This window comes from Staurois parvus, unplaced genomic scaffold (genome assembly GCF_062004578.1).
Source record: "Staurois parvus isolate SC_StPar_1 unplaced genomic scaffold, SC_StPar_1.0 ptg000335l, whole genome shotgun sequence".
Taxonomy (NCBI): Eukaryota; Metazoa; Chordata; class Amphibia; order Anura; family Ranidae; genus Staurois; species Staurois parvus.
In genome coordinates, this window is record NW_028318131.1 from 1,389,837 (window position 1) to 1,408,513 (window position 18,677).

General features: G+C 43.2%; 1 protein-coding gene across 1 annotated transcript in view; it reads left to right on the forward strand.

The window, feature by feature from the left end:
* The window catches only part of UQCRC1 (ubiquinol-cytochrome c reductase core protein 1), a 32,650-nt gene extending 14,812 nt beyond the window's left edge, over window positions 1-17,838 (forward strand). Inside the window, exons 7-13 of the mRNA XM_089684076.1 lie at window positions 822-937; window positions 3,770-3,913; window positions 7,204-7,364; window positions 10,970-11,055; window positions 11,136-11,224; window positions 13,245-13,320; window positions 17,574-17,838. Coding sequence (XP_089540202.1) covers window positions 822-937; window positions 3,770-3,913; window positions 7,204-7,364; window positions 10,970-11,055; window positions 11,136-11,224; window positions 13,245-13,320; window positions 17,574-17,638 — 737 coding nt within the window. The 3' untranslated portion in view covers window positions 17,639-17,838. The remainder of the gene's footprint in view (window positions 1-821; window positions 938-3,769; window positions 3,914-7,203; window positions 7,365-10,969; window positions 11,056-11,135; window positions 11,225-13,244; window positions 13,321-17,573) is intronic.
* The last annotated feature ends 839 nt before the right edge of the window (window positions 17,839-18,677 follow it).

The following is an 18,677-nucleotide window of genomic DNA, read 5'->3' on the forward strand; positions in this document are numbered from 1 at the left end:
GCTCTTTCACATTTCAGTGTTTTTGATTTGAATTTATTATTTTATTATTTTTTATGAGTATTTATTAAATTATAATTTATGATTTCCTGTTTCAAATTTTATCATACCCGGGATGTTTACTAGACTCTCGTTCGGACAGATTTCAGTGAGTTATTCCTACAAATTACAGGCCTACAATAAAAAAATACATATTTCCATGCAAAAAAAATGTACCGCTTTGAGCACAGAAATATGGACATAATCAGACTGCTAGGGAGGTTAATGCAAGCAGTACCAGAATTTTGGCTTATCAGCATCTTGCAGCTTGTGTTGAGCAGTGCTTAGATTGATAGGAGATGCAGAACAAGGCCAGTTGTGCTGCGGTGCTCATGTGTCACCAAAGGGCATGCCGATAGGAGCAGAATGACGTTGATGATCTTCTCAGTCTTCTGCTTCTCTTTTCACTGTCCAGTTAAAGGCTGAGTGAAGGACCAGTGAGGCCGGTTCACACCATGGTGCAGAGACCTGAGTTTTTTTCCTGCATGTGTTCTGCAAGGGCACAAAGAAAACCGTTCTGTGTGCTCTGTTCACTCCACAACACTAGTATCACTTGCAGAATTTTTCTGTGCAGGAATCTGCACCGTGTACAAAACTCACTGAAACGCATGTAAACGGTTGTCCCTGGAAGTGAAATCCGCATGTTTTTCTGCACGTATTGTGTGAACAAAGCCTAACCGTTACACAAAGCAGAACTAGAATCAAGGTTGTCACTGTAGACCTGCAATGTGATCATCTAGAGATGGCGGCCAAACTGCTTCTAAAATCTTACTCTTTCCTATCAGGAATTAACCACAAGGAGTTGTGTGAGCTCGCTCAGCGACACTTCGGCGGTTTATCCGCAGAGTATGAGAAGGACGCTATTCCAGTGCTGGCCCCATGCAGGTTTACTGGAAGCGTAGTAAGTAAAACATTGTCATACAGAATCCTTCACACTCCAACACTTGGGGCCCAATTTCTAGAGAAGCCTTATTCCTTTACTGTGATTTAACCATTTCAAGTCCGGACACTTTCACCCCCTTGCAGTCCGGACACTTTCACCCCCTTCCAGTCCAATTTTCAGCTTTCAGTGCTATCACACTTTGAATGACAATTGCGCGGTCATGCAACACTGTACCCATATGAATTGTTTAGCATTTTTTTGAGACAGATAAAGCTTTATTTTGCTGGTATTTATTCACCACTGGGATTTTTATTTTTTTGCTATGTAAATGAAATAGTCCAAATATTTGGAAAAAAAGTGTTTTTCTTTATAACATTTTGCAAATAAATAATATTTCATCATAAATCTTGGCCAAAATTTATTCCGTTATCTTTAGTAAAAAAAAAAGACCCAAATTAGTTTATAACCAAAAATTTATAATTTTTAAACTTTTTTATATATTTTTTATATTATTATTTATGTTTATGGTGAGACTGTACTACTTGTGGGGGTGATGAAGATTTTTTTTTTTTTTTTTTTTACACTGATTGCTTTTACACCCATAAAAGCTGTAAAAGCAATCATTTCTCCTTCTCTCTGACTGCATTCTTGCAGCCATTGAGAACTACTGTGTGAGCTGTGATTGGTCACAGCTTGTCACATGGTACAAGGCTGTTGTGAATAGCCTTGTACCATGTGACCTCTGTGATCATTCACAGGTAGTAAGCAATGATGTTAGGAAGTGACATCTTGCTTACTTCTCTGCATGTAATCACTGATTGGCCAATCAGTGATCACATGATCGGGACTTCGCACAGAGGTCCCATACGACGATCGGTGGTCACAACACAACGGGCACTGGATCGCGGAGCTGCGCGCTCCCAGGGAGCGTACACAAGCAGGGGGCAGGGAGGCCGACCCTGCACTGCCACTGTCCAGCTGTTTATATACAACAGCTGGACGGGAGGTGGTTAAAAAAAAAAAAAAAGAAAACCTACCAGCACATTGACATCGAGGGCATGTGCTTTTGGCATCAGTTTGAGATGCTTCTCAGATTATTCAGAATTTTAACAAGTGCACTTGACATCCTGACCTGCATTTTGAACTGTTGAAAGTGAGTTATGCAGACTTGTTTGCTTTAAGCGAATTTTGCATTCCTATACAAGTTTGTTGACTTAGTAAAAGCGATTTTTATTTTTTTTTTTACCTTTACAAATGTGTGTGACACTTGGCTTGCTTTGGGTCACCTCTTTGAATAGGCTTCTTAGGGACCATTCTCACTTGGATAGGTGCACGCACCTATCCTTTTTTGCCTCTTTTTTTTTTTTTTTTTTTTTTTTTTTTTTCCCTGATCTAATCTAACCCACCCTTCCCCTCTACAAGTGCATACTTGCCTCAATCTGATAGCTGTATTTTATATCTCTTGACCAAGTCTTTTCTGTCCTGGTTGTGCCTGTGCATTACAATCTCAGGGACTTCTTTGGGACCCTCTCTGATGGTGTTTGGCCACCAGACACCGCTCCATAGAATATCGGGGCGCTTCAATGTGCAGCACAGTGGCTAAATGGTTAGCACTTCCGCCTGGCAGCACTAGGGTCGTTGGTTCGAATCCCAGCCACGGCACCTCCTGCCTGGAGTTTGCATGTTCTCCCTGTGCCTGTGTGGGTTTCCTCCGGTACTCCGGTTTCCTCCCACACTCCAAAGACATGCTGGTAGGTTATTTGGATCCTGTCTAAATTGGCCCTAATATGTGTATGAATGTAAGTTAGGGACCTTAGATTGTACGCCCCTTGAGGGTTAGGGACCTTAGATTGTACGCCCCTTGAGGGTTAGGGACCTTAGATTGTACACCCCTTGAGGGTTAGGGACTGATGTGGATGTACAATATATATGTAAAGTGCTGCGTAGACTGACGGCGCTATATAAGTACCTGAAATAAATGCATTATCAGGACAGTACCACTGAATGTAATCAGACCGTGCAACCATGGCTGTCAGATCAAGGTAGGTGTATGAAGGGTGGGTTAGGTTAATGCACTTTTTTTTTTTCTGTTTTATTTGTTTTTTTTTTGTGTGTTTTTTGTTTTTTTTCCTGTTTGTTTTGTTGTTTTTTTTTTCATGGCAGCCTAGAGTTGCACAGTGAAAATGGTTGTGTTGTGTGTGGTGTGTTTTTTTTTTTTTTTTTTTTTTTTTTACCAATGCATTAAAGTTCATTATTCAAAATGAGCCAGCTGCCTTCAAAGCAGAACTAAACCTCCTTCTCAGCCAAGGGAGCTGCCATCTTAACCTCTGTTTGATCTTCAACTGTCAAAGTACTGCACATGTGATCAGTCATGACACTAGACATTTGATAGTTTGATCATTTTTGGTTGCACACGCAAGCAACTGTGACTGTTGCCATTCCCAATATGCCTGTACCCATTTTTTTTTAAACGGTTAATCGGTGGGTTTAGTTCCATTTTTAACTTGTATAATTAAGCTCTGCTCCAGGTCCCTGCTATGCCCTCCCTCAGTCAGGGGTTTAACAGGTGCTGGATGGGGTCTCACTTGGTTAAGCCCAATCAGGGTAAAATGTGTCAGTGGGGTGGGCCTGAGGGTGGGCACTGTTGGGTTATGAACATCTCTGGTGCGCAGCCGCTGTTGTTTTGATACTGCAGGGCGGCCTTGTGTAACGTGGTAACAAAGCACCTAGTCTGGGCCCCAAGTGTTTGACTTTCCAGCTGTTGATAGTCAATATAGAGATCTGCATGTGTATAATGAAGGCTAGGGTAATGTCTGGTCATATCCTTTTAACATTTTCTTCTCCTTCCAGCTCTCTGCCCGCAATGACGACCTACCTCTGGCTCACATTACTCTTGCTGTAGAAGGGCCTGGGTGGAACAGCAAGGATAACGTGGCTTTGGCTTTGGCCAATACTATTATTAGCAGCTACGATGTTACTTATGGCGGAGGCAAGGTAAGACTCAACATACCGGTTTTATAATAAGCTGTAATGTTTTTTTCCTTTTTTATTTAATTGATTAGCGATGGAATATCGCCTAGAAGAACTGTATGACTTACCCAAACTGTTTTTGGCAGTATTATACAGGATTTATATATTATTATTATTATACAGGATTTGTATATATATATTATTATTATTATACAGGATTTGTATATATATATTATTATTATACAGAATTTATATATTATTATTATTATTATACAGGATTTATATATTATTATTATTATACAGGATTTATATATATATATATATATATATATATATATATATATAATTATACAGGATTTATATATATATATATATATATATATTATTATTATTATACAGGATTTATATATATTATTATTATACAGGATTTATATATATATATATATATATATATATATATATATATATATATTATACAGGATTTATTTATTATACAGGATTTATATATTATTATTATACAGGATTTATATATTATTATTATTATTATTATACATGATTTATTTATTATTATTATTATTATTATTATACAGGATTTATATATTATTATTATACAGGATTTATATATTATTATTATTATTATACATGATTTATTTATTATTATTATACAGGATTTATTTTTTATTATTATTATTATTATTATACAGGATTTATATATTATTATTATACAGGATTTATATATATATTATTATTATTAAACAGGATTTATATATTATTATTATACAGGATTTATATATTATTATTATTATACAGGATTTATATATTATTATTATTATACAGGATTTATATATTATTATTATTATTATTATACAGGATTTATATATTATTATTATTATACAGGATTTATATATTATTATTATTATACAGGATTTATATATATATATTATACAGGATTTATATATATATATATATATATATATTATTATTATTATTATACAGGATTTATATATATATTATTATTATTATTATTATTATACAGGATTTATATATATATTATTATTATTATTATTATACAGGATTTATATATTATTATTATTATACAGGATTTATATATTATTATACAGGATTTTTATATATATATATATATATTATTATTATTATACAGGATTTATATATTATTATTATACAGGATTTATATGGCGCCAACAGTTTGCTCAGCGCTTTAAAATATAACAGGAGACAATACAGCAACAATACAGTTCAATACAAGAGGGATAGGAGGGCCCTGATCCTCGGTATATCTAAAGGGATTCATATTTAAAGTCTACTTTGAAGCAGAACTATGGGGAAAGGACAAATGCTGCAGTCTGCTACTATAATAAACAGAGCAGTGTTTTTTTGTTTTTTTCGGAGACCCCCAATAGTTACATAGTTAGTCTGGCTGAAAAAAGACAAAAGTCCATCCAGTTCAACCTTTAAAAAAAAAAAAAAGTTATAATCCTATACCCACAGTTGATCCAGAGGAAGGCAAAAAAAAACAGCAAAGCACGATCCAATGTGCTCCTGCAGGGAAAAAAAATTCCTTCCTGATCCCCCGAGAGGCAATCAGATATTCCCTGGATCAACTTTCCCTATAAATGTTATATCCAGTTATATTCTGTGTATCTAAGAAACAATCCAGGACTCTTTTGAAATAAACCACTGAGCTGAGGGAATAGTATAGTTTTATTACCTGTTGATCCTGTCAGTAGATCTGTTGTTCCACTTCTGTAATGGGGTGACCATGCTGCTCACTCAGTGAAAATGCGTTGTAATCGTGTGGAAATTGGATTTTAGTCTGCACATGCAACAGCACTTTGAATGCAAAGTGTCCCTTGTTCTAGTGGCTGTTGTCTTAGTTGAAATCTTTTGTCTCAGTACAGCTCTCAAGAGCCATTGGCCCTGATATAAGCAGTGTGCTGGCTCTTGGGAGGAGTTATGAAAACGCATTGATTGGTGTATGGAAATCTGAAGGCGTAGGCATTCTAGGCAGACTGCTTTTGCATGCGAACCTACCTAAGTGATGCTGAGCCTCCAACTGTTAAAACTTAAATCCAGTGAATGAAAGAGGTGGGCCTGGGACAGTCATGTTGTGGTGGGGGGGAGCTTGGATTACAGGTGTCAAACTGCGGCCCTCTAGCTGTTGAACTACAGGTCCCATCATGCCTCAGGCTTTGGCAGTCATGCTTATAATTGTCAGCCTTGCAGTGCCTCATGGGACTTGTAGTTTTACAACAGGTGGAGGGCCGCCAGTTTGACACCCCTGAAGAAGTGCAGTGACCCGGAGTGTGTAGTGTACAGCACAACATAAAAAGGGAGCAGCAAACCCCATTATGTAATGTACAGCACAATGCATTGGGTTCAAAGTGTACTGCCATGCGAAACTATATCCAGGGTACATGTCCTCCTGCATGGGAGACAACTGCAACTTAATGTGCCATTAATATCCAAACAATTGTTCCTAGATTGTAAGCTCCAAAGAGCAGGGCCCTCAATCCCTCAATCCCCTCATGTTTTGCATTGTATTGGTATTGTTCTGTCACATGTTCTGTCCCCCTTTGTAATGTACAGCGCTGAGCGAACTATTGGCGCTTTATAAATACTGTATAATAATAATAATTGTAATTAACATAGTTGATCAGTCTGCAATGCGTAATACAATCTGACTCCGAATGCAAACAAAAAATTCAACAATTATAGTATCTTGTAATGACAATTAGACCAGGGGAGTATTTACCACAAGGCATTTGCCTAGGGCGGCATTTTTCAGGGGGGCAGCAACGCCCCCCGATCTGGAAAAAGAGACTGAAGAAGGGACACGTGGCACTGGGACCAGGTGGGATCTGAGAGAGGCTGCTGTTGAACTACAAATCCCATCATGCCTCATCCTTTGGGAGTCATGCTTGTAACTGTCAGCCTTGCAATGCCTCATGGGACTTGTAGTTTCACAACAGCTGGAGGGCTGCAGTTTGACACCCCTGGCTTAGATGTTGGATGTCCGGCAATCAGGAAATGAAGCAGGCTGTATCTGACATGCTGCAGCTTCTAATGCACACTGTGAGACGTTCAGTGAATTTTGCGTAAGCCATTTCAATGCAGAAGACGAGCCTGAACTGTGCAAGACTAAAGGGAAGGCTGCAGTTCAGCTTTTAGACTGCCTGTGACTGCCCAAGTTAGGCTAACAAAGCATTCCAGGTTAAGATTTTAGAGCCAGTGTGTAAGTTTTATGATCTGAGGTTTGTTTTCCTTTCTACACTAAATTCTCTTCACATTTTTAGAACCTGTCCAGCAATGTGGGTCGGGCTGCAGCAGAGTTCAAACTTTGCCAGAGTTTCCAGCCATTCAATATCTGCTACTCAGACACCGGGCTTCTGGGGATGTACTTGGTAACCGATAAAAACAATATCGAGGACATGCTGCACATTGCTCAGGCAGAATGGTATGTAAGCAGGTTCCCTCCTTCTTGCAAATACTGCACTGCAGAATTCAAATGGTGAAGCCTTCCTCAGTCATACAGAACACTTCCTCCAAAAACTCCTAGCAGAGATGGTAAGGCTTCATGTGTGCTGGCCAAAGCTACCAACTTGACGTCAACTTTCTACATTCTAGAGCTGGCTGGCATGGTCTTTAAAACGGAGTTCCAGCTGAAAAAAAAGTCAGCAGCTACAAAAACTGTACCTACTGACTTTTAAAATGCAGCCACTTACCTGTCCCTCGGTCCAGCGGTGTCCTCATCATGGCTGGTTTCACCGGCCGTCTTCTCTCCCTGGCACCGGCATCTTTAGTGTGGGCACCCGGCTGTGACAGCTTATGGATTCATAGCCAGTTGCACACTGCGCATGTGCGAGACGCGCTGCGCTTTGCGAATGAGCCTGTAGTCTTCTGGGACCTGTCACGTGTCCCAGAAGACTATAGGGGGAGGACAACTTCCGCTTCCGATCGCCTTAGGCGATTGCAGCGGAAGTGGGAGGGGGTACCTGTCAAATTTGAGTACCCGTCCCCAAAGGTACCAATCCTTAATGGGGAGCGGGGGGCAAAGGCTTAAAGCGGAAACTTCCCCTATTGGGTGGAGCTCTGCTTTAACTCAGATGTTAGTGTATGTAAACCAAAAAACCTTTCTTTATACTTCTGGATAGTATGGAGAAGGATGAGAACTGTCTGGTCCATTAAATAATGTCCCCCTTCTTCCTGTCTTGATAATGCTTTCATCAGATAGGAAGTGAGGGGAAAGCTGCAACTTGCAATCTTGTGGGACAAACGAGAATAAAAATGACGGGTTCCCCTATGCTACTAAAAAAAAGCCATTTCTATTTCTGTCTGTGTTGCCATTGGAGCTTTGCCCCCCGTCTCCTGTCTGGTAAAACAATGTCAACACAGGGATGTTCGATTCCTATCGCCCGACGTGAGGTCTCCCGGGCTCTGGCCAGGCCTGGGACCGGCTCGCCGCCGTCAGAGGGGAGGGAGGAGACCGTTCACTTCCGCTCCCCTTCTTGTCCTGATCTGGAAGAACGTTATCTCACTTCCGGGTCAACCTTGAGAGTTTCATGGCCATGGAAGCTGGGAAAGAATGATGTGCACTGCATTACATTCAGTGTAGTACAGGGGAGACATGCAGGGTCTTTTAGACCCTGGATGCCTCAATAAAGAGAACCTGTCACCAAAAAATCATCACATTTATTAATATTACTATTATACAGGATTTATATAGCGCCAACAGTTTGCTCAGCGCTTTACAATATAAGGGAGACAGTACAATTACAGTACATTTCAGTACAGAAGGAATAGGAGGGCCCGGCTCGTGGAGCTTACAATCTAAAGGAAGGGGGAGGTGATACAAAAGGTTTTAGCTGCGGGGGATGATCTGGCGGAGGTGATTCAAGTACAGTTCTTAGGTGGAGGTGGGGTAGGCTTCCCTGAAGAAGTGAGTTTTCAAAGATCTCCTAAAGGCAGACAGGGTGGGGGCTGACCGGACATGCTGTGGTAGGGAGTTCCAGAGGATGGGAGAGGCTCTGGAGAAGTCCTGGAGGCAAGCGTGGGAGGAGGTGATGAGGGAGCTAGAGAGGAGGATATCATGGGAGGAGCGGAGTGGGCGATTTGGGCGGTATCTGCGGATGAGATTGGTGATGTAGCTGGGGGTAGTGTTGTGGATGGCTTTGTAAGCTGTGGTTAGTATTTTGAATTTTATACGTTGGGTTAGTGGAAGCCAGTGGCGGGATTGGCAGAGAGGGGCAGCAGTCGCTGATCGGTCGGTAAGGTGGATGAGTCTAGCAGCAGTCGCTGATCGGTCGGTAAGGTGGATGAGTCTAGCAGCAGCCGCTGATCAGTTGGTAAGGTGGATGAGTCTAGCAGCAGTCGCTGATCGGTCGGTAAGGTGGATGAGTCTAGCAGCAGTCGCTGATCGGTCGGTAAGGTGGATGAGTCTAGCAGCAGTCGCTGATCGGTCGGTAAGGTGGATGAGTCTAGCAGCAGTCGCTGATCGGTCGGTAAGGTGGATGGGTCTAGCAGCAGTCGCTGATCGGTTTGTAAGGTGGATGGGTCTAGCAGCAGTCGCTGATCGGTCGGTAAGGTGGATGAGTCTAGCAGCAGTCGCTGATCGGTCGGTAAGGTGGATGAGTCTAGCAGCAGTCGCTGATCGGTCGGTAAGGTGGATGAGTCTAGCAGCAGTCGCTGATCGGTCGGTAAGGTGGATGAGTCTAGCAGCAGTCGCTGATCGGTCGGTAAGGTGGATGAGTCTAGCAGCAGTCGCTGATCGGTCGGTAAGGTGGATGAGTCTAGCAGCAGTCGCTGATCGGTCGGTAAGGTGGATGAGTCTAGCAGCAGCATTCATAATAAATTGAAGGGGGGATAGCCTGTGTAACGGTAGACCAGTGAGGAGGGAGTTGCAGTAATCGAGGCGGGATATAACCAAGGCATTAATAAGTTGATTTGTGGTGTCATTGGTCAGGAAGGGGCAGATTTTGGAAATGTTCCAGAGGTTGAGGGGACTTTGTCCCCTATGTGATGAAAAAGTTTTTTTTTATTGTAAAAAATGAGTTATACCCAAGCACATACCACCCCACCCCCACATATACGCACGCACGCACGTACGAACATAAAGCACAAGCTGGGGCACCTATGCATGAAAACGTCGATTGCAATACACATCACATATCGCCGCACACACCAGAATAAGAGCAATAATTCTAGTACATGGGAGTCACAGCCTGCAGCACACCTGGACAGCACTATCCAATCAGAGCACAGTGCGCATGCGCCGGTGACATCACCAGCTGCTTACTGTAGCTGCAGGTCAGCTTTATTATAGGCTGACCTGTAGCTGTAAATGAAGAAGCAGACATTACTGTCACTTTAAGTGTACCCCCATGGAATGGAGGTCGTGTTTTTGCCTGCACAGGATGTAGAGGTATAAAGTGCATCTGCACGCAGGCAGTCCCATTCATGTCCATTGAGATGCAGCAGTTGCACAGGCACAGCCACTGTTCCCAATTTTACATCCATTTGGGTCTGGGTTTGTCCCCGAACACAGTTTGGGGGGGACACACCCACACAGATGTCAAATTAGGAGTCACGTTTGTGTCCCTGCAGCCACTGCATCCCAGTTGACGTGAATGGGACTTCCTGCACGTGATTGCACATTACACAACTACTACCCTCACATGCTTAAATACACCCATGCAGGGGCGGACTGACCATTTGGAAACTCGGGCACTGTCCGAGGGCCCGGGGTCAGTAGGGGGCCCCATGAGATGCCCCTGGTACCTTTTTTCATAGGCTTTTTTGAGTTTGGGCAAGGACACAGGGGCCCCATGATCCCCTATTGTCCGGGGGCCCCACGAGTTGTCAGTCCGCCCCTGCACCCATGTGAATGAGACCTTAAAAGAAGATTCACTTTTTTGGTTATTTTTTTGCTTTCAATAATTCCTGCTGTAAATTTTTCTAAATGCATTCCTTATGACCGTGACCGTTTATCCCGAATATCTGCATACATGAACAAGGGCTGTGTCCTCTGTCATACTAAAGATTATTCGAACTTTAAATTTGCAGGATGCGTCTTTGCACTAGCACAACCGACGGTGAAGTGGCCCGGGCGAAGAAGGCACTGAAACATGCTCTAGTGGCCCAACTAGATGGTATGTAAGATATGATGGGTGGAGAGAAATATGCACAACAAAAGAACCGCGTTATAAGTGTTCTGATTTTTCTTTCTAAGGCACGACCCCTGTGTGTGACGATATCGGGCGCCAAGTCTTGGCTTTAGGCCAGCGCGTTTCTCTGGAGGAATGGAGTGCCAGGATCGATGTAAGCCATCATGTTTGCAGTCCTATTTTCTGGTAGAGGTTCATGAAACAGCCTGTTACACTTTAAATCGGGGTGGTCAACTTGCAGCCCTCGGAGCCCTCTGATGTGGCTTTTGGAGCCCTCTGATGTGGCCTTTGGAGCCCTCTGATGTGGCCTTTGGAGCCCTCTGATGTGGCCTTTGGAGCCCTCTGATGTGGCCTTTGGAGCCCTCTGATGTGGCCTTTGGAGCCCTCTGATGTGGCCTTTGGAGCCCTCTGATGTGGCCTTTGGAGCCCTCTGATGTGGCCTTTGGAGCCCTCTGATGTGGCCTTTGGAGCCCTCTGATGTGGCCTTTGGAGCCCTCTGATGTGGCCTTTGGAGCCCTCTGATGTGGCCTTTGGAGCCCTCTGATGTGGCCTTTGGAGCCCTCTGATGTGGCCTTTGGAGCCCTCTGATGTGGCCTTTGGAGCCCTCTGATGTGGCCTTTGGAGCCCTCTGATGTGGCCTTTGGAGCCCTCTGATGGGGCCTTTGGAGCCCTCTGATGGGGCCTTTGGAGCCCTCTGATGGGGCCTTTGGAGCCCTCTGATGGGGCCTTTGGAGCCCTCTGATGGGGCCTTTGGAGCCCTCTGATGGGGCCTTTGGAGCCCTCTGATGGGGCCTTTGGAGCCCTCTGATGGGGCCTTTGGAGCCCTCTGATGGGGCCTTTGGAGCCCTCTGATGGGGCCTTTGGAGCCCTCTGATGGGGCCTTTGGAGCCCTCTGATGGGGCCTTTGGAGCCCTCTGATGTGGCCTATGGGGCCTTTGGAGCCCTCTGATGGGGCCTTTGGAGCCCTCTGATGGGGCCCTCGGAGCCGTCTGATGGGGCCCTCAATCTCAAACCAGGGAAGCACATGCCTGGGGTGGGCAACACATTGATCGCAATATGGGCTTGCTGATCCACCATCCTAGAGCATCAGAGTGCATTGAGCCAGCAGCGGAGACAGCAGGCGGCAATGGAGAAAGCAGGAGCTGCATATGCTGATGCTTCCTTTGTAGCGCCATCTCCTGTCCCAGGTGTAGTGATCTCAAGTGCACTTTATCTGGGACCTTTCTAGCAGCCTGAAAAGCTATACCATCAGACGCTTGAAAAAAAAGTCTGTGTATTAAACAACACATACACTATGCTTTTGCAATGGACATATTAGCACTTATAAAAGGGGCTAACAACTATTAGGATGCTTTCACGCTGATCCGCGGGTGCAGCATAGTGTACCTGCAGTATTCCTGCGGGCTAGCTGCACTGAGCCAAAGACTTCTATTATATTCTGCCGTTTTGGTGCGATTTCTGAAGGCACACCAAATCTCTTGAATGTAGGCGTTTTGGTGTGCTTTCAGAAAGTGCACCACACCAACAAGATATAATGGAAGTCTATGGCAAAGCGCCACTAACCTGCTGGAAAACCGCAGATGTGCTGTGCTGCACCTGCAGTTCGGGTAAACCGCACTGCTTGAGTGTGAAAGCGGCCTTGTAGGGAGGGATGGGGGGGCTGTAAAACCCCATAGTTGACGTGTTTACCTCCCCAACCACAGGTGTAGCGTCAGGGGTTGCAATGGCGACCCTGCCCCCCATGCTCCAGGGGGCCTCTGTGGCCTCTGTCGTATCACATTCTGTTTTACACTTGGACAGCAGGGGTGGGGGGTTGGGGGACATATACTGGAACTGATCCTCTCCATTTTCCTCTTGCAACTGCTGAAAGCCAGCTTCTCCTCCTCCTCTCCCTCCTGCAGAAGAAAAATGTTCATTACGCTGTTCAAAATAAATGTGAATTTCTTAACCATTTAATTTCATTGTGGCCCTCTCTCTTCAAAGGGTTGAGCACCCCTGCTTTAAATGCTTTGAAAAAAATAAAATTACCAGGCTTAGGACAGATGTGACAAAAGCATTACCTGTGTCCCTCTTCCACTGCCTGTGTGTACTAAGAAAAAAAAATTGTTTTTTTTTTTGTTTTTTTTGGTCTGTCTGTGTGTAATGCTGAACTTTTTTGTTTTTTCTCTTGACAGGCCATCAATGCTAAAACATTGAGGGATGTCTTCTCAAAGTACATATATGACAAGTGTCCTGCCGTAGCTGCAGTTGGTAGGTGCTTTTTAAGTTCAAGCTTTTTTTCTTTCTTCTCCTTTTTTTTTTATTTATTTTTTTTTTTAAGCAAAATGGTTCTCGGGGTTGGGACTGCCTGTGTGTTAGGACTTTCGTCTCAAAGGTCAGTCCATTCAAACTTTAGTTTGGGTGGTTAAAGTGGTGGTGTTACTTTTTTATAATGTGAAATTTACCCAGTTCATTACCACCATATATACAGGGTTGTATTGAGGTAGTTATACCAGGATCATGGTTGATCCATTGTCAGCTGATCAAGCGATCCTATTCCTAGCCTCTGGATCCCTTTTACAGGCAGTGGAAAGGGGAGCCCATATAGACCCCAGATCTCTCCTTAACCTCCCTGGCGGTATTCCCGGGTGTAGCTCGGGGTAAAGTTTCAGCACCACAAGCGGTAACCCTGAGCTACACTCGGGAATACACTGCAGCGTTGCTCCGGGATCTCTTCTTCACTTACCTTGTCCTGCGCTCCCGCGATGTCCCTCCTGCAGTGTCCCCGGCAATGTCCTCCGGCCGATGCCAGCATCTGTCTTCCGTTCCCTGTGACGTCGGGACGTACGGGGGACGGAACTGGCGGGAGATTTTAAAGTTGTAAAAGTGACATTCACTAAATACACTAAAATCACATAGTATAACATTCCTGTATCAAACCATTCCACATACATTTTGTCCCGAGTGCTTTGTCCGGCGCCCTGCCTGCATTTTTACTGTTCTTTCTGCCTGGAAACTGAGAAACGTCCATGGCGTCCAAAAAGCGTCCCTTTAGGTCAGACGCGGTTTTAGACCGGCTAGAGAACAGCGATAGTAAATCAGAACCACTTGCAGAATTGAGTGATAATGATTCGTGGGGGAAATTCCTCATCAGACACTGAAAACTATTCTGCGACTTTGCTCAGCGATGTGCGAACTTGGCGCTCTATTTCACATTTCAGTGTTTTTGGTTTGATTATATTATTGAATTAAATTTATTATATTATTATTATTTTTTATGATTATTTATCATCTTATAATTTATGATTTCGTGTTTCAAATTTTAGCATACCCGGGATGTTTACTAGACTCTTGTTCGGACAGATTTCAGTGAGTTATTCCTAAGAATTACAGGCCTGCAATAAAAAAAATACATATTTCCATGCAAAAAAATGTACCGCTTTGAGCACAGAAATATGGACATAATCAGACCGCCAGGGAGGTTAAAAGGAATCTGTCACGGCCCATGCTATCACAAGGGACATTGTTTGTCCCTTGTAATGGCAATAAAGTTGAGCAAAAAAAGTGTTTTAAAAAATATTATTTAAATGTAAGTGCTCATGTGCAAATGGGAACATACACACATTGGTAAATGGTGACCGCATCACACGTGAGCTATCGCTGCAAATTTCAGAGCGATAATTTTAACCTGTAAATGCCTATGGATAATTTGAATACACCGTAGTTTGCCACATTCCGCGAGCGTGCGCAATTTTAAAGCATGACATGGTGGGTATCTATTTACTCACCGTAGCATCCTCTTTCCAATTTTACAAAAAAAAATGGAATATATATTGTTGGTTGTTGTGTTTTTTTTTTTTTTCTATCCATGTATTTTTTTTTCCAAAAAATATTTATTAATTTTTCAAAACTACGCATTTCGGTTTTCGGCCAAGTGCATTTTGAATTTTCGGTTTCGGCACCAGAATTTTCATTTCGGTGCACCACTAGTAGTAACACTTTGCCAATAGTGCACCAATTTAGTGCATTTCCAGAGCATGTGCTTCAGATCCGCAGGGGATCCTTCACCTTTGGGACAGTCCGGACTCTCTCTATGGTACCATTGATGTAGTTTCTGTGGCGTTCTATAAGCCCTGTGTACGACAAAAAGTTGAGATAGCCATTGTGTTGGTGAAAGGGATACAAGTAGTTCCAACACAGCTTGCCATACCTCTCCATCTAAGCCAGCAATATCCTTCCCTGCCTTGGAGTTGATTACCATGGGAACTATCAATTAGTGATTTATACATGGAAGAAAATCACTTTCTCTAATCTTATACTGTTTAGGATCGTTGATCAAATTTTGTCATTCGTGTGCGTGGCTTGCCAGGGACACCAAGCTGACAAATTGCTCTTAGTGCAGGCAGAGCAGACCATTGCTATCTAGTGGTTCACCTATCGGCACCTCATAACATTCACTGCAAACTGCCATTGTTCCAGTTGCAAAGCATTCATTTTATATACCAGCATTGCACTGCATTCAGAAACAGCCATAATCTGTATGAGTTAAAGTACACCAATGATACAATAAACTCCATGTACAGTAACCCCCTGTGCTTGATGTTACTCAGGTGGTTTGGATGCTGCATTTTTTAAATTTGAAATTAAAAATGGCTGACTTGTTCCCCCACTGTAGTACTGTTGAAGCCTTTTTTAGACATGACATCTCCAGAGATTGCTTATAAGACACTAACTTCAAATTCATCTGTAGCCCACTTTTTATTTTTCCTATAGTCTATCCTGGGTAGTAAGGCTAGGTTCACATCTATGTGGGTGGTGCCACTGCGGATCCGCACAAAAATCCGTACAGCCGCACCACCTGCACAGAGGAATGCGGACCCGCGGGCGGGTGCCATTAGTTCTAACGGCACGCCGCCCGCACTGGAAAACGCAGATGTACTGGGAACCGAGGTTCTCATGCGGGCTGCGTTTTCAGAAGTGCAGTGACTTCTCTGCGTGTCACGGGCACGGGAGTCCATTCAAATGAATGGGCTCTTGTGCCCGTACAGCCGCATATAAAATAAAAAGTGGGCTACAGATGGATTTGAAGTTAACAAGTGTCTTATAAGCAATCTCTGGCCCAACGCATCAAGTTCAAGCTGCTAACCCAGACCTACAAGGCCATTCACAATGCCGCCCCGAACTACATAACTGACCTGATACCCAGATACTACCCTACCCATGCCCTCCGCTCCTCACAGGACCTCCTGCTCTCTAGCTCCCTGGTCTCCTCCTCCCACACCCGATTGCAGGACTTCTCCAGGACTTCCCCATCCTCTGGAACTCCCTACCCCAATCCATTAGACTGTCACCTACCCTCCTCACCTTCAGGCGCACCCTGAAAACCCTCCTCTTCAGGGAAGCCTACCCCAACCTCACCTAACACCCGACCTCACCTAACAACTAACCACCTCCACTCCTCCCACCACTCCATCCCCCACAGCCATCTCCTCCTGTGCCACCTTCCCCTCCCTCCTAGATTGTAAGCTCGAAAGAGCAGGGCCCTCGAACCTCTTGTGTAGTGTATTGTTACTGTCTTGTCTCATGTTATGTCCCCCTTGCTACTGTACAGCGCTGAGCATACCCTTTGGCGCTATATAAATACTGTATAATAATAATATATGTGAACCAAGGGGTAAGTCTCCAGCGCAGACAGAAAACTAAAAATCTCTTCCTACAGTTGTCACCGGTGCAGGCTGTAACGGAACCGGACACTGCACTAGGGTATTTACGTTAGACTCCCGCTCCCCTGTCTGAACACAGATCCACGGACACCACCGCTGACCATATAGGACGAGACAGCACCAGACTTGTATATAGACAGGAAATAGACTGCTTTATTTTATCACAGACACAAGATATATACACAGGGCCGGGAAATACATTTAGTAACGAGACACACAGCAGACACCTCCCACCAAGCCAATACACATAAACACATACATCCCATAATAGTTTGTTCACAAGCAAGACACAATAGAACAATTGGACCACATGGCAGTAAACAATGAACAACCCCTCACACCCCACCTATACATGTCTACACAATAGCAGGACATTTCACCCTGTACCCCTAACAGACACAGGGTGACTTACACATAATAGTGATATGGGGAGCTGAGACAGGGGTCTCCCCACCTCTCCAAAGGGGGCTGTGTTCCATGGGCCCCCCACCCAAAGTCACTCCCGTCATACAGGCATCCTCAAAGGAAGATTTACCCTCATACCTGTTATGACAACTGTCACATTTGGGATTTCCTGTTCTCTTCTCTGCAATAATGCTCACAATAGAGAGGGTCTTCCTTGCCAGCGAAGGCATGCAGCATAAGAAAATGTAGGAAATTCTCTTTTACATCCACTTTGTCTAAAACTAAAAAAAAAATAAAAAAAGGCTACAAATGTGTTAATAACCTGATATCAACACAGGCTATTTCCAGTAACATTCTACTAATACTAATCCAATTTGTAAATCTTTTCATTATTAGGTCCAGTAGAGCAACTTCCGGACTACAACCGTATCCGCAGCGCTATGTACTGGCTCCGTTTCTAATCTCCATCCAATTCGGGGAGGCTTTCTTTGGAAGAATCGAGGAGATCTCGTCTTTTAGGAGAAACTTGAAGAAATGGTTATCTTCCAGATAACATTGAATGTCTCGGCCCCCTTTTCGGCAGCCAGGAACATCCGTTTGTTTATTTTTTTGGCATGTGACCAGCTTGAGACATCACTGAATAAAATGTAATTTAAATGGATGAAGTTTCCTTTTGTTGCCAAGACTATCAGTTCTGAGATTTCTCTCGATTTTTATTGGTTGGCTAGTGTTAAGTGTTTCTCAAAACTCTAATTTCTGGCCTTTCATGACCTGGGCACTTTTTTGCTATTCAGCACTGCACTAATTTATGACTGGCAAGTGCGCAGTCATGCAAAACTGTACTCAAATTACATATTTTTTCGCACAAATAGAGATTTCTTTGTGGTATTTGATCACCGCTGGGGTTATTGTTTGTTATATAAATCAGAGGATCAAAAATTAAAAAAAAAAAAATCTACTTTGTTATAAAATCTCTCCAATAAAAAAATGTAATTTCTTCATAAACTTAGGACAAAATGTATTATGTCTGGTTAAAAAAAATTCCAATAAGTGTATATTAATAGGTGTGTGTGAGTTTTTTTTATACTTCTACAAACTATGGTGTATGTGTATACTGGAATTTCTGCAGCTATAGAAGCTATACTGGTAATGGCGATGATCAGTGACTTTATAGTAGGACTGTAATAGTGTGGCAGGCAATCAGGCGCTAACAGATACTCTGTGGGAGGGACACTGATGTCACTAGTGAAACTGACACAGTGATGAGATATAATATTGTACACTGTATTAATGACACTGGCTGGGAAGGGGTTAACATCAAAGGGTAAAATGTGTGTCTAACAAGTGTAATATGTGCTGCTTATGCTTAGATGTGGCTGTTTTTCTCCCTGCAAAGCCAGAAGAAAAAAAACCAGCCACATCGCTGCTCTGTAAAGAATCCTGTGTATTTGTAAACATGGAATTCTGTTCTGTAATTGGATACAATCGATCAGCAGGCTT